The sequence below is a fragment of the Epinephelus moara genome, chromosome 23, assembly GCF_006386435.1.
Source record: "Epinephelus moara isolate mb chromosome 23, YSFRI_EMoa_1.0, whole genome shotgun sequence".
Taxonomy (NCBI): domain Eukaryota; kingdom Metazoa; phylum Chordata; class Actinopteri; order Perciformes; family Serranidae; genus Epinephelus; species Epinephelus moara.
In genome coordinates, this window is record NC_065528.1 from 11,428,221 (window position 1) to 11,453,244 (window position 25,024).

A 25,024-nucleotide genomic window follows, 5' to 3' on the forward strand; every position below is an offset into this window, starting at 1 on the left:
ATTTATTTTTGGTAGTGAATAAAGCCCAACCAATACATCTACATGGCCAATATATTGCTCAATAGCTTATCAGAGATTTATGGTATCAGCAGATATATATCAGCCGATAAGAAATTACAGTACAGAAATGTCAGACATACTGTATGTATGTGGTAGCTTAAGAACAGTGCATAGTAGCACATATCTTGATCACAGCTTTTTTTAAACTATCTGTTCAACCAACTAAATTATCTATATCTGTATCCTTACTCGGAATGGACGGAGTTTAAATTGGATGCGTTGGACCTTACTGGAAGTTGTTAATTAAACCTGAAGTTAATATGGGTTGATTAGAAGTTGCAATTTTTATTATTCATTTAAAAACTATTGACAGAACAATGTCAGAAGAAACTGACATTGTTCAGAGTAAGAAACTGAACACGGCTACTTGAATGAGGGTTTTCCTTGAGTACAAGTTGACACATTGCACTCAGACCATACTCGTAAAAAGCACATTATCCATACCAGACGCTCGTTTCATACATGTGTTTGGCTCAACCCGATGGCAATATGTTAGCAAACAGTTGCCTGTTTACACATTCAATAGATATAGAACAACATTAGCATTCATTCAGAGTTTTTTGGTGACCTGGCAAATGTAAGTCAAATATTCACTCTCCTTTTAGCTCTGTTTTGGTCTCCACCAACTCCTGAGGGGAATTTCTCTCTCTTTAGCTGCTGAATGCTCCAATATTTTCACTAGCGATTTGCTAACTTTGTCTGAATGTCACTTGGTGCTGGGCATGTAGCAAAGAGTGATTCATCAGAGGTTTTCCAGAGCTAAAAACAGCTGCCTGCCCTGGCTCGAAAAGAGTCCAATGGGAGCAAAACCTATCCAACAAGCTCAATTGTTTCAGTTAGCTCAAGAGAACCGTAGAGTTGAGTTTTAAGTCTGTAAGTTTGTCACTACGATAAATCACTTTCACGTTACACATAATCACTTTATCTGTTGTTAATAAAACATATTGCTTCGTGCAGCTTTAATAGCCAAATTTAAAGGATCCTTTTGAACATGTTTTTGGTTTGTTTTGATGTTACTAAGCAAATTTTGGCTGAGAGTAGGGGTGGGGATATGGCCACACAGTATCCAGGACTTTATATCCTGGTAACCAGAGGACAATTTGAGGGGGCACGAGGGGATGGCTCCATCTGCCCCTTGTTAACTTGCCATCGCTCTCCATCCAGGCCCAGACCCAGACACTGTTGGAAAGGGGAGATTCATAGCTTTCCAATGATATCAGTCTTAATTTCATACAAACATTAACTAAAATGTCATATAACAATGACTGTCACCGAACCATGTTTCTGAGAATAAAGGCCTTCAAAGTTTGTAGTACGATGGCCACAAGGATACATAAGAGAGCCCATTTGCCCTTTAAAGTGGGAGCACAAATTGTTCTGCAGTGGCTATCCAATTTGGAAAGTTGGAAGAATTGCGGTCCATTTGACAAATAAAGTTAGCATACACAGTTAGGAATGGATGGCAATATGAACAACTTGGATACTTTTTCTATGAAAACCCCTTTTGATTCTTTTCATCGGTGAACCCATATGGACTAGAGGAATATGAATAATTGAGGATTGGCCACCTTTTTTTGTCTCTTGCCAGTTAGTCTGAATAAACTGTACTTTGGGGCTCACGATTACCATAAATCGAACCGATTAATGGGAGGCTCAGCCGATTGGATTGTGGAGAATCTCACTGAGCTAACGTTGTGTAGTATGTTCATATTGACAAAAGTTTAACATTATATTTTGATGCGCAATCCTAAACCACTAAGAACTAGCTCAAGTAGGTCAAGAGTGGGATTACACATTGTATCCACATTTGTGATAATTATTTATCAGAAATCTCATTGTGTAAATATTTTATGAAGCACCAGTAGTCAACCCTACAATATCGATATTGAGGTATTTGATCAAAAACATTGCGATATTTGACCTTCTCCATATGGCCCAGCCCTACTCCCATATCATTATCGCTATAAAACTAAATAACTGACTACATAGTGAAGTGAAATTAATTAATTACCAATTAATGAATGATCAGTTTACTCATACATATACCCAGTTACTTCTTCCATATCAGCTTTTTCTATAGCCATTTTAACCTGAGTATTTTTTGGTATAACTTAACAGTAAAAATCTTGTACATTTTGATATTGTGTAACAGTTCTGCAGCGTTCTCCTCTTGGCATCTTTCCGTTTGAACTTCTTTTAGCCTTTTATGTCTCATTTCCCCTGATGCACTCTAAATGGCTGATTGAAGTGAAGGTTAATGCTGTTGTTATGTTTCACGGCTTAAAACCTCCATAAACCCCCTGCTGCTACAATTATTTATGCAGTTTTGGACTGTTTATGTTACACGGAGAAGATGGAATTTGGCAGATGTAGACTAAGAAGAGCCTTCAGAGGGAAGAGATAAGAACTGACTGACTGAAAGAGAAATGAACCAAGCGCGAAAAAGAGCAAGGGCTGTAAGCGCCTCCGACATTTACATTTTCAGCTCGGCGGGAGTTTGTTCATGCCTGTTTATTTGGTCCGAGCAGCAATAATTTCAGCTGGCAGGCGACACGCCGCTCCTGTTGTTGATAAAAGATTACATCTCTACATTGTTTTCATTTCTGCCAATATATTGAAACAATCAATATTTACATGCCCCTCTTAGTTGGACTAGTCAAAACCACATGTTGTCTCATTGGCTGGCTTCCATTCAACCATCACTGAGTGCGCTGTGAGAAGACGAGGAGACGCAGGGAGAGTGTGGGGCCATATAATAACTGCTGAAGGAATGCCAAATTCCTAGCTATTATAAGTGTTTACTGGCCAGGTCTCCATGAGCTGTTTCCTACATGCTGGGACACTGAGATTGTCTTTGTGTGTAGTCTGTGTCAGTGTGCTATGCATGTGCTTATGAGTGTGAGCATGTGGGTGGGTGCATGCATTCAGTAAATCATGTGGGTGTGCACTTTAGTGTGCATGTGTGTTGGTGTGTTTGGATGAGCATCAGGTGATGAAGGTTTGACAAGGCCCATTCACTTTTCTGAACTACTACTGAGTGTGTGTGTGTGTGTGTGTGTGTGTGTGTGTGTGTGTGTGTGTGTGTGTGTGTGTGTGTGTGAAGGGAACACAGCCAAGCCTTCCCTGTTCTGTCTTACATCAGCCTCAGTTAAAGTTGTAAGAAAATGATTGTTGACATAGAGGTGCGCAACGGGCTTCAATTCATTTCTAGTCGTATTCAGTAAAGCCACACACACACACACATGGTTTTCTGCTCTGCCGAGGTTTCTCACACTCTCTCATGCTCTTCGGTTCCCCTGCTCATCAGTGCTGTAGTGTGTCTCTGTTCAATGAAACACACAGGAATGTCTCAAATGCTTTTTTTCGTGTTATCTTTTCCGATGAGAGCTCATGGATGTGGAATTTTCCCAGTCAATCAACAACCAAAGTGGATCTGCTTCAGCTAGAAATAGTCTTCTTTTGTAACAGTGATAGTACATGCAATTTACAAAAAGAGCTGTCGTTACTCCCTGCTCAATGCAGCTGGAGGAGTTCATTGTCCTTAACTCAATATTTACACATTGCACATGGATAAATACTCGGCATAACCACAGTGGTGAGTCATCACTTTTGTATGTTGGAAAGTTAAAGGAATAGTTCCACATTTTGGAAAATACATTTATTCACTTTGTTGCTAAGAGTTTAAAGTCTAAAAGATTAAAGGAATACTTCACTGGCAAAATTACTATTTGTATAACAATTACTCAAGCTGTTACTTTAAATTTGTGAAGAAAACTTGTCCTGCACGCCTTCTCATAGAGCTCGGTGATATGGCTTAAAAATAATATTGTGACATTTTCACGCTATATCACCATACAAAATATATATCTCAATATTTTTGAAATCTTGTCTAAACTGCTGTAGACTACTAAAACACAAAATTAGATGAACTACAGTTATGATAAAGATAAATAAAGTAGTTACCGTCTCAATTAAGATAAATAAGTACTGTTATGATTAAGTTTTGTTGTAATGAAACACATTAAAGCGTAACCACTGGAACTTTTATTCTGAAGCATCTGCTTCGTTGTGGGCATGAAGTTGATGTTTTTGTTGAACGTGAACTTTCCAGTCAACAGTTAGCTGTTAGCAGTAAGTAGAAAGTTAAACTGCTACAGCAAAGTCATTAAAAATCAAGGTTTTATTCACTGTGAGCAGGGAAATAAACCAAAAGCTCTCCAGTTCATGTAATCATAATATTTGCAAGTTGCACTGGTGCTCCATGGTCGCAAAATGCTACTAAACCGTCATGGTCTGATCCAATGAAGTTAAAGTATCGTCGTATGAAAGTTAAATAAAGTACTGCTATAATAATTTACATGAAGTACTGTTAAAATAAAGTCAAATAAAGTATTAGCATCAAAGTGGAACCACTGATGTATTCTTTTTTGAAGCACCTAGCTCATCTTGGGCTGAAAGTGTTGATGCTTTTGTGGTGAACTTATAGATTTTGTTCAACAGGTAGATGTTAGCAGTTTGCAGAAACTTAAACTGTTGCCTTTAAACATGAGGATTTAATCATTATGAGCTTGAAACAAACTAATAGCTCTTCTGTTCATATATTAGTAATATTTACAAGTCGCAACCAAATAGTACAGGTACAGGTACAAAAACATGCTTTGTCTGTTAAACTCATTAAGTTTAACTGTTACTGAAGTGCCATTTACTCTGATGATTTATTCACTGTAAGCTGGAAACAAAGTGACAGCTCTCCAGTTCTCAGTAATAATAATAATATTTGCAAGTCACACATGTGCTCCATGGTCACAAAATGTGACTGAATAGTGGCAGTCTGGAGCCCTGCATAAGACATACTTGACCAGCACAGTGCACACTGTTGCTCAGGAGAAAGTTTTCTGGAGGAATGAGTGTGTGACTTACCATGTTTGTGAGTTTTTCTCTGTGTGTATGTCAAATTCAAATGCAAAGAGTCTACCGGCATGACTGTGTTGAAACACAGTATTGCCAAAGTACATTGTACAAGGTCTCAATGTCTCATGAAAGAGAACAGAAACACCGGAGCGAGTCTCATGCTGGTACCTTAAAAAAAAACAGACAAAAAAGACAATTTATACTTGATTTTTGCGATACAGTCATTCAATACATCCCTCGTGCAACAAGCAGCAATACATCAAATATATATGTATCACCCACCCCTACCTCTGCGGTGAATAAAGAATCCAAAAAAAGGCGAACACGCATCACAAATTCAAGTCATTGGGGACACATTTAACAGCCGTATAATTCTATCAAAACATCCATTTACAAACTCTCACACAACTGCTGCAGTATGATCCAAGTCTGATTAACCAATATGCGTGCACATGCTCAGGCACCCTCAGGGCACACTACTCATAGATTGAAGTTTTTCATATCGTAAGGTTTTAGTGAAAAGGCATGTGTTTGGGAAGTTTTGAGCATATTTATGGATAAATGAGACTTAGATGACGTTGAAAGAGTGGTGTGAGAGTTTGTAAACGGATGTTTTAATACAGTTTTGCTGTTGTGGTCCCCAATGACTTCATCATGAAGAATGCTCACCTTTTTTGGGAGGAGGCATTCAGGAAGAGCAGGGTTTTTTTTTTTACAAAGTTTAGGTAGCACGTAGTGAGTAAATGATAGACAAATGATTCTTTTGTGGGTGAAGTATTCTTTCAGTGCCACAAAAAATCATTTCATCCAGCCAAGAAAAATAGTCCCCTAGTAAAACCACAACAACTCACAAGGGTTTAAAGCCCCTTCTTTTAGTCTAAGTCTAAGCTAAGCTAAGCTAAGCTAAGCTAACGTCTCTTAGCTATATCTTCATACGTATTGTACAGACATCAGTCTTCCATAACTGTCAAACTGCTCCTTTAATGTTTAATGTAAATTATTTAAGACTTTGCTAAATATACAATGTTCATTTTGCATCTCGTCTTTGATGTCCTTTTTGGGAAGTGTCTATTTTTGACATTTCCCTCTGTCTCCTCCTCCTACTCCCTCTTTCTTGTCATACTCCATCTCCTCCTCTCATTCCTTATGCATCCCCTCGATCCTCGTCTTCTTCTCCCCTGGGTGTCACTGTCTTTCTGTCTCCTTCTCCTGCTTCCTCCCTCTCATCCTCCCCCTGCCTCATCCCTCTTCTCCTCAACTTCCTCCACTTTCATTTTCAACCCCTCATCCTCCTTGTTTTTCTCCTCTTTCTTCTCACCCTCTTCCTTCCCCTTCTCTCCTAAAACCTCCTCCTGCTTCTCCTCTTACTTTCACATCGTCCTTCTTCTCATCTCTTCCTCTTGGTTCGCTCTTTTGATCATGTTCTTCCACTTAAATTTTCAAATCCACGTCACCCCCTCCTCAGTTAGTCTCCTGTACTCCATCTTCTCCTCTTCCTTTTCCCCGTCCACTTCCTCTTTCTTTCTCTCCACCATCCTCCTCTTCATTCTTTACATCTGTGCCGGCCCCTCCTCCCCCCTGAGAGACCAGGAAAGGGCCGAGGAAATAACACCCATCCTCCGTGAATGAGCCATGCCAAATAATCCCCGCCCTGGGTGAATGGACCGTTCCAAACATGACCCGGTCCTGCATCGTAAACCTGTTGGTTCTGTCAGGAAGAGAGATAGAGATAAAGAGACAGGGAGGGAGAGATTGAGCCACGTATGTCAACTTACAACTCGCCACATCAGCTTGGAAAAGAGTTCAGCTATGTTGTTGCAGATTTTTTTTAAGCCTGACCTTACTCTTTTCACTCCCCAGAAGTTGTTATATTTATGTTTTATATGCATGCTATGCTGCCTCATTCATCTGCAAGCAAGAATAAATGCAGTTGAGGGGAATTCTAACATTGTGTATTCTTGGAGGCGGCCCAGCAGAGAGCAGGGTGGGGAAGAGAGACAGACGGGGTACGCTGTGGTTCTTTGGGCCGGCAGTAGGAAGGGAAATAGTCCAGAGAGGCCAGCGTGGGAATGGGTCAGCATTTCTGACAGCGTAAGCAGAGCCCCCACCCTCTTTCCCTCCCCCTCCCCCTCTCCCTCGCCATCTCCATCCCTTCCTTCTCTCCCCTCCCCTCTGTTCACAGCAGCTTTTCTTTTCCTCTCTACTTTTCCTCCCTCCCTTCCCTCAGTCCCTCTCCTCTCCTCTCGAGGAGGGGTGAAGAAGTCTTTTCTCATGGGCTTCTCCCAAATTGTTTTCACTGACATTTCTGAGATATTTTGCTGTAAAGAAAATATTTGGACATATTTCTCCCTAATAGGCTCGCTGATGGTGATGTTTTGTGTGCCTGTGCTGTCCACGCAGACAGTCGCTTTGTGAGTGCAGAATCCTGTACACTGCACTATGCGGCAAAAAACTCATGGAAATTAGGAATTCACGCAAGTGTGAGACAAGACTTTGTATTTCCTTTTCAGCTACAACATAGTTGCCACATGTGACGTGCATATTAGCTGTCAGTCAGTAGTTTGCTTTCCTTCCAAACTGCACTTGGCCACCCAAGAAATGGGCATCTGTTGCACACTACACCCTGGCAGACACACATACCTGCAGTTTATAACTGTGGCTGCACATCATTCGGCACAGGAAGAGATGTCGTCTATGATAAAATCTGCAGATTACTCCGTTTTCCATTATCGTGCACGCCCTTTCCTTCCCCGTTTTTCATTTCCCACTTCTCCTCTTTATCCTCACTCTCCATTTCACTCGCTTTCTTTTTTTTTTCTCCCCCTATCCGAGCTTCCACCTCTCTCCATATTTCTGTGTCAGTATGCTGATAGAGTTTGGGGCCTACGTAAGGAGAGGGATATTAAATCAGGGCTTTGGTTGTGTACGCGTCTCTAGCCAAGGCTGTGATTGACAGGAATGCTAATTCAGCTTTTAGGAGTTTGTTCTTCTCTCCTGCTGAGGAATCTTTAACCCTGAGATTGTCGTTGTCACCGCCACCAAGGACTTTTTTGTTCCATTTTTAGCTGTTGTCTTTTTCTCTTTCTCATGACATTTGGGGCTGTTTCTGGGATGGCGCAGTCCTTCGGGAGTTAAGGCAGTTGTTTCACAGCTTTTTTCTTCTTCTTCTTTTTTTTTTCACACAGTAACAACACATCACTCCGGTATTTTAAATAAGATTTATTAGACTTTCTACTGCGGGGAAACTCAATTGAAGTAGGCGGAATATGAATGTAATTGAAAAAAATTAGAAAATACTTATTCAAAGCAGGACTGTGTAACTTTTGAAAGAAGAAATAGCATGTCCCTGCTCTTCAAAACAAAGAAAGTTGAATTCTTAAGCAGTAAAACACTTCTCACTCTAATTCACATGGGTTTATTTGCAACTGTACTTTGTCTGGTGTGACCAGTAGCTCATTGTGGCTAATAATAGCTGATCTTTGCAAACTTAAAGGGACAGTTTACCCCAAAATCAAAAGTACATATTTTACCTCTTATCTGTAGTGCTATTGATCAGTCTAGATTTTTTTGGTGTGAGTTGCTGAGTATTGGAGATATCGGCTGTAAACATGTCTGCCTTCTCTCCAATATAATGGAACTAGATGGCACTCGGCATGTGCTGGTCAAAACGCCAATAATAATAAAAAAAAAAATCATTAAAAAATCTCAACAGCAATGTCTCTTTCCAGAAATCATGACCTAGTTACTCAAGATAATCCACAGACCTTGTTGCAGTTTCATGTAGGAACTATTTTCTCTCTACTGAACAACACCCACCAACTGTATCACTGCACTGGTGTTCCACAGTCCTCCCCACTGAAGGAGAGAGAATGTCCAGCTTGTTCTCATCCCTAGGTCATCAAACATGTTGATGTCACACTCCTCAATGCCAAGGCACCCTTTAGTGTCTTTATAAGATGCACCAGGCTTTCAGCTTACTCCAGTGTAACCCATCCATGGCAATACTTGATGCTGAGAGCAGCTGACATAGTATAAAGAGCGAGGAAGTCCACATAGGGCAGGAAGGGAGGTGAAAAAGTCACCAAAAAGGACTTTTATGCTATTCGTGTCTCATGTGAAACCAAAGCTCAGTCTTGTTTTTTAAGTTACGTAACTTAGGGACTTACGTCTTGTGTGCAACCAAAAGCCTTCTTGTCTCAACATAACATTACATAACAACAAACATATTTACTTTAATTCAAAACATGATATTTTTTCTAAACCAAACCGTTTCACAACATTAACCATGTGTTACAATGTGTTTCAGCTGTGTGTCACATAGATCCACTAAAAGGGGCCCAGTGCGTCACTGTTAGACGCAGAGGGGCGTGATAAATTCTCAACCTGGGGATAAGAACATGTTTGGATTTCAAGTTTCATTGAGCCAGTTAACGTTACAGCCAAAGTTTACGCCATTAATATTTAAAATTCGCACTGTAAGGAGCACAAGCCTCTCATTCATGAGTAGATGCACGCTTCCTTCTGCTCGTTGATACAGTTGGTGGGCGTAGTTTGGTACAAAGAAAGTCGTTCCTACCTGAAACTGCTCACAAGGTCTGTGGATTTTCTTGAGAAACTGGGTAGATATTATTACTGAGTCACTTTGCCTTTCTCCTCGACTTGTGCTTTGTTGCTTTACCTTTTAGCTTTTAACATATATTAGCACTTGTGGCCACAGAGGCTGGTGTTACACAGGCTAGCTTTAAGGTTGAAAACAATCTAACTTATCTGGATTAGATCAGCTTTCTAGCCTTATAAATGCTGAATTATCAGAACTTAGCACACACATGCACATGTGTAAATCATTGCCTGACGTCACTGATGTGACCGTCCCGTAGGTCCAGCTTGGGCGTTAACCGATTCATCTGCTCTGTTATGACAACATTCCTCATCGGATAGAGAGAAACAGGAGGCGGACAAAACAGCGGAGGGGAAGGAAAGGAAGAGGAAAACTGTTGTTCACAAGCTGTAAAACCTCACATAAACCCAGGCAGCTTCAGCTCGGCTCACCACACATGTTGCAATTAACATGCAATAGCACGCTTCGCTGGCTGACCTCAAAGGCGGCACTGGGATGTTAGGTAGCTAAGCATGTGGTTAGCAGTGGGAGTGTAAAGATCAGTCGGAGCAACACAGATCAAGCATGGAGCTGAGTTCATAGATGTCAGGTGGCCAGAAACAGCCATTTGAGAAATGATATTGTTCTTTAGAGTAAAAGAAAAATTTTGTCTATGATAATGTTGTACTGTCGAATTGTTATGATACTTCAATTCATAAAACAATATCAAATATACTTTTAGGTGTAGCCTGTTTCACTAAACCTCTCTACTTTTATGCCTGTTAGATTCTCTAAATTCCCCAAAGTGACCTGGAGAGGCTCCAGACAAAGGCCTCAACTTGTTGCTTTCAATCAAATGTAAGCACATAAATATACAGTAGTTCTCCGGCCAACTAGATTGCAAACAATGGAGTTGTGTTGATGACTGTACGCAGCCGCACCCTTTACTTAAACCACTGCATTTAATATAGACATGCATAATCCACTGCATGTCTGCTTTGGATTTTGCTCTGTTAAGGATATGGGCGGTTTGTTTTTACAGTAGATTTTTTTTCCCTGAGACGAGAAAGAAGCAGTTCTCAAATTCTTAATGTCTAATGCAAAAAAAGATTTTTATCTGTGATATTGTAGACATGACCTGGTGTGAACTTGCCTCATCTACTCTATCCCTGACCAGTTATGCAAAGTATTAAGTACATTACCTTAGGGGAACTGTGTTTCACATTGTTAAATATATTAAAGCGTTAAGTCTCTTCCACTTATGTGCATGCACACATTCTTAGGCTGTGAAAGAAATAAATTGGGGAAGTTATATTATCTGGGTTTCCGAGGGTAAGTCAGCAAAACTGAGCTTGTGTCAAGAATTTTGTTCAAACAAGAAGCAAAAAGCTCCCTCCACCTATTTTTAGCATAAAGAGATCTTCTTTTTTTAACCTCAGTTTGCTTACTTCTCTTAAAGGAAAATGTAGAAAGTATTTTTTTTAACTTTCTTGCTAAGAAATAGATGAGAAAATTGATACCACTTGTATGTCTGTCTGTTAAATACACAGCTACAGCCAGCACCCAGTTAGCTTAGCATAAAGGCTGGCAACAGGAAGAGGCAGCTTTACTAAACAAGAAAAGGGGAATACATTAAACAAACAATATAAAACATGTTAAAGGGACAGTTTGAGTTTTTTAAAGTGGGGCTATATGAGATACTTATCTATAGTCAGTGTATTATATACAGTAGATGGCAGTCAGCACACAGATAGGAGTCTCCACAGAAGGTTCCCCCTCCCTCTCGTTTGGCCTGTTCAGTCCACTGTTCAGTTCTTCCTTTGTATACTTTCACAAAGTCATCCCTTTGTCTCCACACTGAACAGCATTTCGTCATCGCTGTCATAATCACTCAGTTTTTGTATTTTCTTGTGTATGTTGTCTCTTCCATAAACCTCTGAGAGTCTGACCCAAACAGCTGTCCTGCGGCATGACACAGTGAGCGGCACAGTTGGGCATTTTTGCGTAGGAATATGGAAGTTATAAGGTTAAGAAAATGTTGCGTCAAAGTAGGGGTGGGCGATATGGCCCTGAAATAATATCAAGATATTTCAGGGTATTTTTTGCGATAACGATATTCATGGCAATAAAATCTAAAATTATCTCTGATTTTTTTTAGTTAGTAAACAACAAACAGTAACTCAGAGTGAGATTCAGATTCTGTATACAATATTAACAGTTTAACAACACAAATTACACATTTAAACAGCTCTCAAATAAAAAAAATGTACCCTGGGATCTGTATATATAAATCAACAGGTGATTTCCTTCTCTTTTAGCAAAATCATAAATGATTAAGGTTTTTTTTTTGTTTCCACCTGGACCTTTATGCTCTGTCATTTCTCCTCTAATCATCACGCTGTAGCCTGTGACAGGCTGTTATGCAACCATAACTACTACACGTTCACATATATGTAGTTTTTTGTCAAGCCGTAAGCGTCACGTAAGTGTACATTACCAAAGGTTTAATCACTTTATGACATCTGAAACTGGTTCTCTTTTACAAACCACCGCGGAGTTGGTAATAACTTTGCTTTCAGCCATGTTTATTGTTGCTGTAGGTAACAGTATGACGTCAATATGTCAACAAGTAGAAATATCGCGAGTCTCACAATATGAATTTTTCATGATATTACAAATTATACCAGTATTATCGTGAAGAGCTGATATGGCACACCCCTATGTCAAAGGAAAGGGCTGTCTGACAGCAAGGTAAAGCAGTGAAAATATTGTAAATATTAGTCCACTTAGACTGATACTGACCTTTTAAGGTAAGGCTTTTTTAAGTAGCTAAAATGCGTTTTGCTGTTAGCCGTAATCCACAGCAATGTACAGCAGAGCTTCTGGCGTTCTACTTCTGTCTGTTTCTGGAAACATGGAGCACACCGACCGCCATTCATTATACTATAGATAAGTATCTGACACAGCCCCACTTAAAAAAAAAGCTACCCCTTGAGTTGATGAGTTTTAGAGATTCTGGTAAGCAGATTTAATTTAACCTTTGGGCAGAGCCATGGCCTAGCTGTTTACCCCTGCTTCCAATCACAAGACTGATTTATGGTCGGGCACTTGACTTTTTTGATGAGCGCCGCTCGATTGAAAACACACATTTTTGACACTTTCTTTCATGTCACACAACTGGAGAATGTTGTTGTGTTGCGAACACCATCATGTTTTGTTGTGCAATGTTATTGGGTAGTCACAGCGAGTCTGTCTGACACATCTACTGGAGTTTTATGTGTACCGGCGTGAGCAATATAGGGCCGGATCCATGTGATCAGATCATCAGAACGGTTGGCAGACATCTAAAGATACTGAAAGTCCATCTACTTGTCCATATTCCTTATTTGTTGGACAATAACATTTTCACCCTATAGCTACCTTGTTTCAATCAATGGACACATGACCACCTTCGTTTTTTGCGTTGCTGTTGTCTTCCTCGTAGATGAAGTTTAAATTCTCATCCTCTTGAAGTAACTCAAAGATTTCATCAAATCCCTCCATTATCAAAATGTAGTAGCACAAACATACATTGAAAATGTTGTGTGGCTCTTTACATTCTGTCGATCACCAATCATTAAAAGTGCTGAGCACCTTGATATAAATTAGGATTTAGTGCTAAGCTAAGCTAACTCTGTGTGGCTTCATGTTTAGCATACAGATATGAGTGTGGTATTAGTTCTCTAACTCTCTGCAAAAAAAGCAAACAAGTGCTTTCCAAAAATGTCATACTTTCTTTTAACTTGGAGGGTGCTGAAATGAGTATCTCAGCAAAACTGAGGTTGTGACTAGAATGTTATTAAAGCGAGAAGCAGTATCTGAAAAATAAAGTTTTGCCTCAGTTTTGACTCGAGATTTTTTTTTACTTCAGTTTGTTAACCCCCAAAAAATGTGATTTGTAGATTTAATGTATTAAATTCCTCGTAGAAATAAAAACTTTCAAGGTTAGTGGTTGTTTTGCAGTGCATAAGCTCATACACACAGCCCCCTGCAGTTTGCTGTGTTCCGACACTGACCAGACCAGTATGAGCTGTGGGCCCAGAAACACTGCTTCTCTGGCTCTCTCTTATCCTCGGCCAAGCCAAGTCTCCAGGCTGAGTTTTTATCAGCTCGTGAAAACTGCAGCCACGATAAGAAGTATTGGTTGTTGCACAGCTGACAGGTCAGCTTGATAGGAGGGGAAAAAAAAAAAAAAAGCTCTGGACAAATCCACCAGGTTTGGTCACCGTGATGATTGCAGTCCAATTTAAAGAATCGTTCACTTTGAAGTTCCTAACCGTGAAGCTAAATTGAGGAAGGGGAGAAGGAGGTGAAGGGTTGAAAGTTGAAGCTGAGAAAAAAGTCTCTCTTTGTGTCCTCACCCTGTCTCTCTCTCTCTCTTCTTTTGTCTCCCTAAGGTTGGCGAGGAATGATGATGATGAGGAGGAGGCGGCTCGTGAGAGAAGGCGCAGGGCACGCCAGGAGAGAATGAAGAGCAGGGAGAGTGAGGAGCCCAGCGGACAGCCAGACAGTCTGGTCATGACCAACAGCCACAGGTCACACATAATACAATGTCAAATATACTGGTTCAGTCTATGACAAATATAAAGTCAGAAGCCAAATGCTGAGCTCCCAGTTTTAGACCAGCTGAAGAAGCAAAAGAGGAACAAAGAAAAGGAGGGAGAAAAAGAAATGTCACTGTAGCATCACCTTGCCCAGTAAAAATCCTTTTTCTCTGTGTAAAACAAAGTCAGGACTACTCAGAAAAATGTCACCAAAAAGTGTTTTTGTCAATTTTTCTGGCTGTAATAACAACTGTTTCTGACTTTACTGTTATAATAAAGTTAAATAAAGTACTGTAATAATAAAGATAAATGAAGTACTGTGATATTAAGTTAAATGAAGTACTGTTATAATAAAGTCAAATTAAATATTGTCATAAAAAAGTAAAAGTACTATTATAATAAAGTTAAATAAAGTACTGTTATAATAAAGTTAAATAAAGTACTGGCATAATAAAGTTAAATGAAGTGATGAAGTTGAATTAAATATTGTCCTTAAATTGTTAAAGTACTAAAATAATAAAGTTAAATAAAGTACAGTTATAATAAAGTTAAATAAAGTACTGTAATAATAAAGATAAATGAAGTACTGTGATATTAAGTTAAATGAAGTACTGTTATAATAAAGTCAAATTAAATATTGTCATAAAAAAGTAAAAGTACTATTATAATAAAGTTAAATAAAGTACTGGCATAATAAAGTTAAATGAAGTACTGTTATAATGAAGTTGAATTAAATATTGTCCTTAAAATGTTAAAGTACTAAAATAATAAAGTTAAATAAAGTACTGTTATAATAAAGTTAAATAAAGTACTGTTATAATAAAGTTAAAGTGCTATTATAATAAAGTTAAATACTGTTACAGTATAATAAAGTTAAATTAAGTACTATTATAATAAAGGTAAATAAAGTACTGTTATAATAAAGTTAAATAAAGTGCTTTTATAATAAAGTTAAATAAAGTACTGTTACAGTATAATAAAGTTAAATAAAGTGCTATTATAATAAAGTTAAATAAAGTACTGTTACAGTATAATAAAGTTAAATTAAGTACTATTATAATAAAGGTAAATAAAGTACTGTACAGTTATAATAAAGTTAAATAAAGTGCTATTATAATAAAGGTAAATAAAGTACTGTAATAAAGTTAAATAAAGTGCTATTATAATTAACTTAAATAAAGTACTGTTATAATAAAGTTAAATTAAGTACTGTATTAATTAAGGAACCACTGGTGCTTTTATTCTGAAGCACCCTGCTCGTCTCTGGCAGGAAGTGCTAATGTTTTTGTTGTGAACTTAAAGCTTCCACTCAACAGTTAGCTGTTAGCAGTAAGGGGAAAGTTAAACCACCACAGCAAACTTATTAAAAGTGAGGTTTTACTCACCATGAGCAGGAAACAAACTGAAAGCCCTCCAGTTCATATAAAAATAATATTTGCAAGTGGCACTAGTGCTCCATGGTTGCAAAATGCTGCTAAACCATCACAGTCTGGAGCCCTGCAGATACAAAAACACAAGCCTCACCTGTTGACGCACTGTCACCCAGCAGAGAGTAGTCTGGGTTGGTGGGGGAGTGCAAGTGACATGTTTTGAGATTGAGAGAACTGAAACGGCAAATGAGTCTGATGCTGGTGGCGTAAAAAAAAATGACATTATAGGTTGTATAATGGTGGCCATTGTCATTTTATGCATCACATGGAACAAGTCAGGATACATTGAGTATAACTGATATATTGCCCACCCCTCTGTGGCTACATGTGATTAGACCATTGTTTTGTTCTAACTCTGGCTGCGTAATTTCATATTTTCAAACAGTTTATTTTTACTTTTCATAGTACAATAGAAATGCTTTTAGGGTGAAGACTAACCAATGTGTTTGGCAAATCAAATGTCAGGTATCCAGGGGTAAAATGTACTAGGGTTGCTTGAGTTTAAATTTCCCCAAAACCAATAAAGAGCAGGACAGATGCTAAAGTTAATACCCCTAAAATCTGATAGCACGCAAACTAAGCACTGGATGTAACACTCGCTAGACGCTAGACATGCTAACATTGATTGCTTACATTAGGGCAGACAAAATCACTTTATCATCCTTTAAAATGGTTAGATATAGAGTTCCATGTACACCACTTCAACATGTGCAGAAATCTAAAGCTTGACAGGCCTGCTGTGCCTTGTTATGGTGGTAGCTAAGCTGACATATTGAAACTTTGTCAGGTGTTGTATGATGGGATTCTGTGAAGTGGCTTTTTCAAACCATTATTTCCTTTTGCATCCTTTAATATATTCAAGTCAACCACGCAGTCTACGCAGTCACAGCTGTCAACACGATAACCAACACATGATCTTGTACCCATCCATCAGAAAGACTGCCATAGGAACAAAGCAGCTAAATATCTGTTTCTATGCTTTTTTTTTTTTTTGCTTTTTTTTTGAGGCTATGAGATCAATCGCCTTGGCTGCAGTGGAAGTGGTGGGTTGCTCTGACATCTAGCAGCACAGACACCGCTTTGTGGACATGAATTTTCCCCTCTATGAGCTCAGAGATACATCCTGGGCTGGTCAAACAACAAGGGGATTGTGGAGGAGGATGCTGAGACTGGACCCAGTGTTGACTAGCTATTGTCGATTGTGTCGATGCAAGGATAATGTTTGCCAGACTCTTAGGTCAGAATATTATGAGTCAGGCTATTTGGAGTGAGGTGGATGCATGTACAGTTGGTAGCTGGTGGATTTAAAGAGATGTATAATAAATACTGTAGACCTATATAGTTTTTAGCCATGTAGCTGGTCAGTTGGACGTTCATTCCATTTTGAAGTAAACTTAAATATAATATATGAATATAAATCATATTGACTTTATTCCCTGCTTTATCCTCTTGTATGTTTTGTATACAGAAGAGCTACTGGGTCAAGAATTAAAATGTAACTGGAAACCTGGAATCCAGCAGAAATTCACTGATTTTCTGTTTATTTTAAGGCCTGACCAATAGTTTATTTTTAAGAATATCTGTGGTGAAAACCAGTCAATACAGCCAATTGTCAGCATTCTCCACAAACTGGCTAAAGAGCTGACAATAATATGGCAGCCACTCTCTGTAAACTTTGATTTCCATTCAAAGACTTTAATTTTGTTTTTCTTGCAGTTCTGAGGTTTGCTTGAGCATTTATGCTCTTTTATTATATTAGTGGCCAGTGTAAGTCACAGTCATGCAATTGATCAGGTCCCAAACGTTTGAGTGCTGTAAGGAAAATATGCAATAATGTGGTTTAATGTTGTGACAATGGTTATACTAATGATAAATAAACAGATATTAAAGTGTAATCAATTCAGCTGTTTTCAGAATATTGCTAAAATACAACAAATTGCTTGTTCCAACAGGCTTTTATTGAACAAATTAAACATTGAACCGAACATGAAAGGCACCAATAACAAAAGGAATGAGCGTTAAATTTTAAATGCAGTTTTCTACTAATGCTCTCTTTCAACTAACTGAAAAACATCTCAAAGCATCTGGATGCTCGCCTTGAATGTCCAAAACAATAACTTAAGTATAAGCAATTCAGGATTTTCCTAAAAACAATATATAGACGCATACTCATACATAGACTCATACTCACTTATGACCCATTCGAGGTGTATAGTGGTGTATTTTTCTGCAGACACCCTGCCTGTATTTTCTGATTTTCTTCTGGTTTTCTGTGTTCTGTGAGGTTGGGGCTTTATGAAAAGGTAGCGACCAGGTGCCACACTGTAAGCAGCAGGCATCCAGGAGACACAGCGCCAAAAAATGCAAATCTAGCAAGGCCAAACACCAAATCAGTGTGAATCTAAGGTTTACTTTTACTTTCACTTTCGCTGGCGAAACCGACAATCCTGCATAGTATACCTTTATAGACACTTTCTCTTATCACAAATGTAGGCTTTACAGGTTTTAGCCAGCTTTATTTCACCTGCGCTCATCTTGTCACACTCTCCTTCTTCAACCATGCAGTCTAGTAGACCTCACCCGCATATGCGCACAGTCTGCATGCACAATCAGACAGAATCAGACAGATTTTCTGATTGGTCAGAAACTTAATGGCATATGTGTATCAGACAAAATAGTGCCTAGAGACAGAATGTAATTTAATATGTAATTTAATACATTGTTACTACTATATATTCAAATAGCAGTCTTTTGCAATGTGTTTTATCGCACGCGTTGACATGGTGAGGATTATGACAAAAACAATATTTCTGTCAGGACCTTTTTGTAAAAGAAAACTTTATTTCCATTTGCAGTAGTATATGTGGCGGTATGGCTCAGTTCTGGGGCCTCTCTGCCTTTCCTAGGCTTACACAGAAAGCCTAAGGCAGAGAGAGCACACCTCTCTGCCCTTCCAAGTGCATACGAGGAAACCTGAAGCAGCGAGAGCAAACTTCCCTGCCCTCCCATGTGCATACAAGGAGAGCCTAAGGCAAGGAGAGCACACCTCTCTGCCCTTCCATGCGCATACAATGAAAGCCTGAGGCAGAGAGAGCACACTTCTCTGCCCTTCCATGAGCCTACATGGAAAGCCTAAGGCAGGGAGAGCAGCAGCAAAGACCCCCCGGAACCGAACAGAGTCAGCATCAATGACAAACAGAAATGATATTGATAAGTCAGACACAGCATGAAAAGGAGGAGCTGGAGTGGAGGCGGGCTGCAAACAGTAGGCAGGCCAGAGCAGTTTAAATAGGGCGCCCTGAGATTTGCCGATTGGTTGCATAGAAAGGAATCATGTGTTCTATCAGCTGACTCCCTTCCATCAATCAGCTGCTCCATCAGTTGATTTGACTATTTGAGATCAGCTGATGTAGCTGGGATGTGAGCTGAGCTTGACATCTTGTCCTGTCTGAACTAAAGCTATGCTCAATATTTTGCAGTCATGCTTTTGTTGACTTTTGGGAATTTTGTCCTGTCTGTCATTTTCCGTTCTTTGCCAGGTCAGAGATTTAGTCCCAAGTGAGTCAGTTTAGCACTGCTCCTTTGCTGTTTTGACCTTGTCATAGCAACATGCTAATGCTGCTTCACTATCACCTGCACATTACTCACACCCAAACCTGACAACTGCTCAACATTAACGCCACAACAAGTCCCTGGCAACTAAACAACTATGACACTTACAGGCCTTGATCAAGGGCATCTCAGTGTTAACAGGAGATAATATTGTGCATTCAGTTTAACAGCTGACGTCTGCTGCTCTGACCTCGAGGCTTCTCCCTCATTAACGGAGGACCACACAGTGAAATGCTTGTCTCCTCTCTCTCCTCCCAGCCTGACAGAGACAGTGTCTGTGAGCAGCTCTTACGGAGGGGGCGGCGGCGGAGACGACGACGAGCAGGCCCTGCTGGATCGCATGGCCAAACGCGAGGAGAGACGGCAGAGACGCATGAAGGAGGCGCTGGAAAGACAAAAGGAGCTGGACGGTGCCAACGACAGCGTCGCCACGGAGAAGAACAACGCAGAAGAGGAGAGGCCATCCTCCTGGCGCAGGGGCCGTTACCGAGACAATGAGGACGAAGAGGTGAAGACAGAGACGTACAGCTCGAGGAGAGAGGAGAAGGAGCAAGAGGAGCCGAGGGAGGAAGAAGAGGCTGCTCCTGAGGGGGGAGAGGAAGAAGATGAGGGTGTAGATGAAGGGCAGAAAGAGGAGGTGATGGAGGACAAACCAAGAAGGTCTAATTTGAGAGAACAGGTGAGTCGCCTGTTCGATCTTATTCGTTTATTTTAGTCATTTATTGTATTTTTGTAGCTGACAGCCCGTGCAAATGTGATGCTTGTTTCTGTAGGAATCAACAGAAGAACCTAAAACTCAGAACAAGGTATGGTGATCGATTTATTGGCTTCTTGATGCACATCCTCGACTCAATCACTGATCTTTCCTTCAAAGAACTGCTTATAAACCTTTTTCATAGGAGCTCGCTGAAGATGAAACACAGTCAGTAGTCAGTGAGATTTCAAACCAGGCCAAGTCAGAGGCTGAGGAGGATGCAGTAGCGTCAGAGGAGGTACCTGAGGATGGTTATGTAGATTATTCATCAAAGTCTATGACTCTCATAAATGACACTGAAGAGGACAATGAGGTAGCTGAAATACTGCATTCTCAGGAAAATGAGGTATCGCTCACGTGGTAAGATTTTCAGTAGAGGTGTCATGCACAGCACGAAAAATACTTCTGGCTAATTTCAGCGTCTTTATGCACCTTTAAAGTCCCTGTGAAACGGAAGTTAGAGCATCTTCAGCTTCTGAGGTATTTCCGGTGAAACAGAATATTTGATCGGTGTACAGTTATTGCTCTGTCAGCTACTACAACCCACAATGAAGTGCGGGCTTATATGACTGGTGCGGCGAGCAAGTCGACCAGAGTCTCATTTGATTGGATGAACTTTAGTAAACGCCCTCTATTGCAGCATAAGTCGTCAACCATATGAAAAAACAGGGATTCTAAAGCACTTCTGAAACTGATTTTTTGACATATATTTGGCACATAACAAGAGATATATGATCAATTAACACAGAGACACACGATTAAAACTAGGAACATGTATTTTTCATTTCACTGGGACTTTTAAGGAGATGTGTAAACAGAAATCATTCCAGATTAAACCACAAAAACGTTCTCTTAATAAGGCTATCTTGTTGACTTAGTGATTTATATCGGAGCCAGACGCTGAAATTACCCAGACACCCCGTGTCGTCACAGTGTGGCTTGCACCAACTGGCGGTTACTGAGCCTACGTTTTAGTGGTCACAGTGTTTGTCTGCATGTCTTCCACCTCAGCTGTGCGAGCAGCAACACTTATTCCACTGACTCCACTCCAAAAACTCGCTGCAGAAGATGTTATTTAAAATAATACATGTGTTTACCGTAAGGGGACAGTTTAAGGAGATCACTGAGCCAATGTATCATGTGTATATTTCCAGTCAAATGTTTGGCTTTTTTAGAACCCCTAAAATTTGAAAATAAAATCTCAAATTTGTCTACACAAGTATGTTTTTAAAGCCCGAGCAAAACTGTGAATTGTTGAATGCCTCAATAAATGCTTCCCAATTTATCATGCAACCATGAGCCAAGCCTCCAAAACGCTCCTCTACACAGCTGACTTGGATTCCTGTGTAGCCCTCTCTACATAGACAAACAAAACACCCTCTTGACCAAAGCATTTCATTTTGTAGTCAGCGTAGGTCTGTCTGACCTCTTTTGACAAGAGCACCTCTTAGTTTCAAGATGCCTTTGATGGTGTAAACAACAAGCTCAAAGGTGCTTCATGTGTCTTGGCACTTTTCCTGTTAAGATGCATTTCTAGTGACATTTCTTGTTCCCTTGAGTAATAATAGAGGGATTTTTTGTCTCTGCTTTAACCCAAAGTTTGCCTGCTAAATCTCAGATTGTTGCAAAAACCTAGTAAAGTACATATTAATGAGCAGGCTTGCATGCCGTAAAGAAAGTGCTTTATAAAAGACAGATGTGCTGAAGCTGCTATAGGCAGGCGGCCTATATAATTTTAAAGGAATACTTCAACCACAAAATGATCATTTGTATATCAATTACTCACCCTGTGTTACGTTAAATAAGTGAAGAAAATTTTGCTTTTCTTGCATGACTCCATGGTAGACACAGAATTTAAAATCTGAGAAAATTATTTGTGGACCCCTATGACTTCAATTCATCACGAATTTTGTCAGTTTTTGGATTATTCATCCACAAAGTTTTAGTCATCTATTCAAGATAACATGAGGTGTGTTATTAATGCACAATTAATGATTTTGTGGGTGAAGTATTTCTGTAAAAATGACTGCTAGATAGCATCAACAGTAAGACAAATGTACCCTCTGTGCTGCAGGTTAATAATATATGGTGCTTTGAAAGCTTGACTGGCAGTGTACATGTTTGGCTTGGACACATAATGATTATAATTCATAAAACTTGAATGCTGTTTTCGATGATGTCAGAGATAGAAAACAGAGTCACTCCCCTGATGATCACATGTTAGATAATCCCGTCTCAGTAGTAATTCTGGAGTGGACGCTGTGTTGTGTGATGTGTTGTGTTGTTTTGTTTGGGGTGTGCTTTCGTTCAACCTCCCGCAGTGTCACACGAAAAGACTCCGCCCATCCAGCTGACACACCAATCGCATCTTTGCTCACTTTGTCCCCCGTGGTTGTTTCCGTGCAGGTGAATGAGAGAGGCTGGGCCAGGGAGGAGAGGGAGGAGCAGAGGAAGCAGAACGGAGGACTGCACGAGGAGGAGGAAGCAGCTCCCAAACAGCACAGGAAACCTGAGAGGACCCCCAGGTACACAGACACAACAACACACACACACACATCAAGTGACCGCGTGGTTTCCACTGAGGCCAGATTGGGGATAGCCAGCACTGATGAATTATTCAAGAAACTCTGCTTTCAGCAAAGTTCATGTCCCAATTTGTTGCCAGTTAAAACTGTGTACAGTATTTTTTTCAGTACTGCTGCTGTCTGCAGTACTTTGTTCAAAAACAGGCCTGCTGCTTTTACTTTGACGCTAATTTGACAATAATATGTGACATACTGAAAGTCCAATTCCTCAATTACCCCAGTATTTGCAGCAAAACATTATAAGAAAGAGAGTGCCTGAGGGATGACATCACACTGGTTCCCTCTTCAAAATGCCTATGAATTTTTTTGGATTAGTCTATTGCTGAAAATAAGCTCTGTGGCAAACAAATGTTTATGATACTTGCATGTTTTGTTCAGCAAAATAATCTTCACAAATGAACACCATTTTTATGATTATTGAAGTCTAAATGCAATCACCTGAAGTAGAAAGCTAACGTTAGGCTATAAACGAACTACGCTACGGTCTGTCACCACCATAACAAGACTGTAAAGCTGTGCGCGGCGTGCCTCGGCATGATGACATTCTGTAGTGTCATTTAGCCAGTTTTTAGCAACCGCCTTTTTTAAGACATGTCAAAGCTTCACAGTTCACGAGTGGAGTATTAACTGACAAATTTTATACCATAGAGCAAAACGTTAAGTTAAGCTTCTGTTAACCACAAGCCTTGTTTCAGGCATCTAACCAAAAACCTATTCAAGAAACCCACTGACTTTGAAACAAGGGAACTGTGAGTGGTAAAATGCCAACTCATTTCTGGGTTTTAGGACTCATTCCTGGGGCACTCTATAGCACACTGTTATGTGAAGCTGATATTGGGCAATTAGCCCTTCCTAAGTCCCGAACAGATTTCACCTTCCTGTTATATGCTATGTGCTAATTAAAAATGTTGAATAGAAAACCAAATTTTAAAGACGTTTAATAGATATGGCTTGGGGGCTGTCACAATCCTCATGGAAACATAACATTTTATTAATAGTCACAGCTTCGGTTAGCTAATGTTAGCAAAACGCTAGCTAACTAGCTAGCTAATGTATAGCTAATGTCAAGAGGAGTTAGTCTAATGTCAGATCAACAACGTTTGCTCCCTCCTTATTTCTTTGGCAACACTAAAGAGATTTGGAAAAGGACAGAGAAAAGTTGTTGACATATTTTAAAAAATAAATTAATTTTTGTTAGCTAGGAAAGATAAGGCTAATGTTACCTTGTCTATATTATCTCTGTAATGCTACATGCTGCCCTGAGGTAATTTACAGGAACAGCAGGAGCATATACCTTTATTATTTATACCCTGATGAGGACTCTAGTCAAAGCACGTTGGTTTTTTCGTTAATCAATAAAGGATTTATAACTACAGTCAGAGTGCCTCGGATGCATTTTTGGACTGCCTGCCTGTACCGTGGACTTTCACACTGAGTGAGCTGGCCAGTAGTTTAGTATCTTTATGTGACTATTTGCCCTATTCTTGAGGAGCACCTGATTTTTTGACAATTACCTACAGTGCCTTAACCCAGTGCAGCACTCTTTATTTTTTCTTCAGCCATCAGGAGCAATTTGGTTTTTCAGTATCTTGCCCAAGGATAGTTCGATATGTGGACTGAAGAGCTGGAGATCAAACCGCCGATCTTCCGATTAGTGGGCAACCCATTCTACCTCCTGAGCCACAGCTGCCCCTAGGGGACGCAGTGCAGGAGCAATGTGGACAGATAGTCTCATCATCCTCAGTTACTACTTCTGCCTTTTTTGTTGAGCCCAGAGGCCTCAATTCACATTGTTTTGCTTTGTTCATCATGAATATATCATTACATCGTAAACTGAAATCCTTGCTGTCGGCTTCATGACGCTACATTGCATGACTCCTAGAAACTAATAAACACTGCGGCACCCAGCTTAACTGAACTGGCATCATGTTTCTTTTTGTCAAGCTTGTCCATCCTAACTAAGAGGAGCAGGACTTAGGATGGGTCAGTTATGACTGTATGAAGGCCAGTATATGCTTGACCAGTTGTGAAAAATCACTGCAGCAACCTAATGTTCTTGACACAAAGGTCAGTTAGGAAGTGCAAGCTACACAACAAGCAAAGCTTACAGCTGCTATCCAAGATAAGATGTCCAGAAGTGTGAGGAAAAGACACATATTCCCATAAGAAAAATGATTGAAACTAAACGTAATAATTTTATACTGCATTTTCTGAATCATACTATTGCAGTCTGGGTCTTATTATGAAACTGATGGAGGAGAAATCTTCATGTTTCTAGAAACACATCAGAGTGTTTGCATATGCTGAACGGGGGGCAGTTTAATCAGACAGGAACTTATTGATGTTGCAGTCTGACATTTATTGTTTGGCTCTCACGCTGGTATAAAAGCATGGAAGTATTGCCTGAGGCATCTGCAGAATAATTGAAAAGCATGTCTGAATCAGATTTTCAGGCAAACAAGCTGTTTGTGTTCAGCAGTCAGCCGCAGCAG

At 39.8% G+C, this 25,024-nt stretch overlaps 1 protein-coding gene across 7 annotated transcripts in view; it reads left to right on the forward strand.

The window, feature by feature from the left end:
• The window catches only part of cald1a (caldesmon 1a), a 90,177-nt gene that overhangs the window by 38,996 nt on the left and 26,157 nt on the right, over positions 1-25,024 (forward strand). For 5 of the 7 annotated variants that reach the window (XR_007569351.1, XM_050036117.1, XM_050036118.1 and 2 more), the window contains exons 3-7: positions 14,005-14,142; positions 19,452-19,872; positions 19,967-19,999; positions 20,093-20,185; positions 22,354-22,472. Coding sequence is in view for 6 of the 7 variants with exons in the window: in XM_050036117.1 (XP_049892074.1) it covers positions 14,005-14,142; positions 19,452-19,872; positions 19,967-19,999; positions 20,093-20,185; positions 22,354-22,472 (804 nt within the window). In the remaining variant the exon portion in view is untranslated. The remainder of the gene's footprint in view (positions 1-14,004; positions 14,143-19,451; positions 19,873-19,966; positions 20,000-20,092; positions 20,186-22,353; positions 22,473-25,024) is intronic. The other 2 variants (XM_050036120.1, XM_050036121.1) reach the window with 2 other exon arrangements.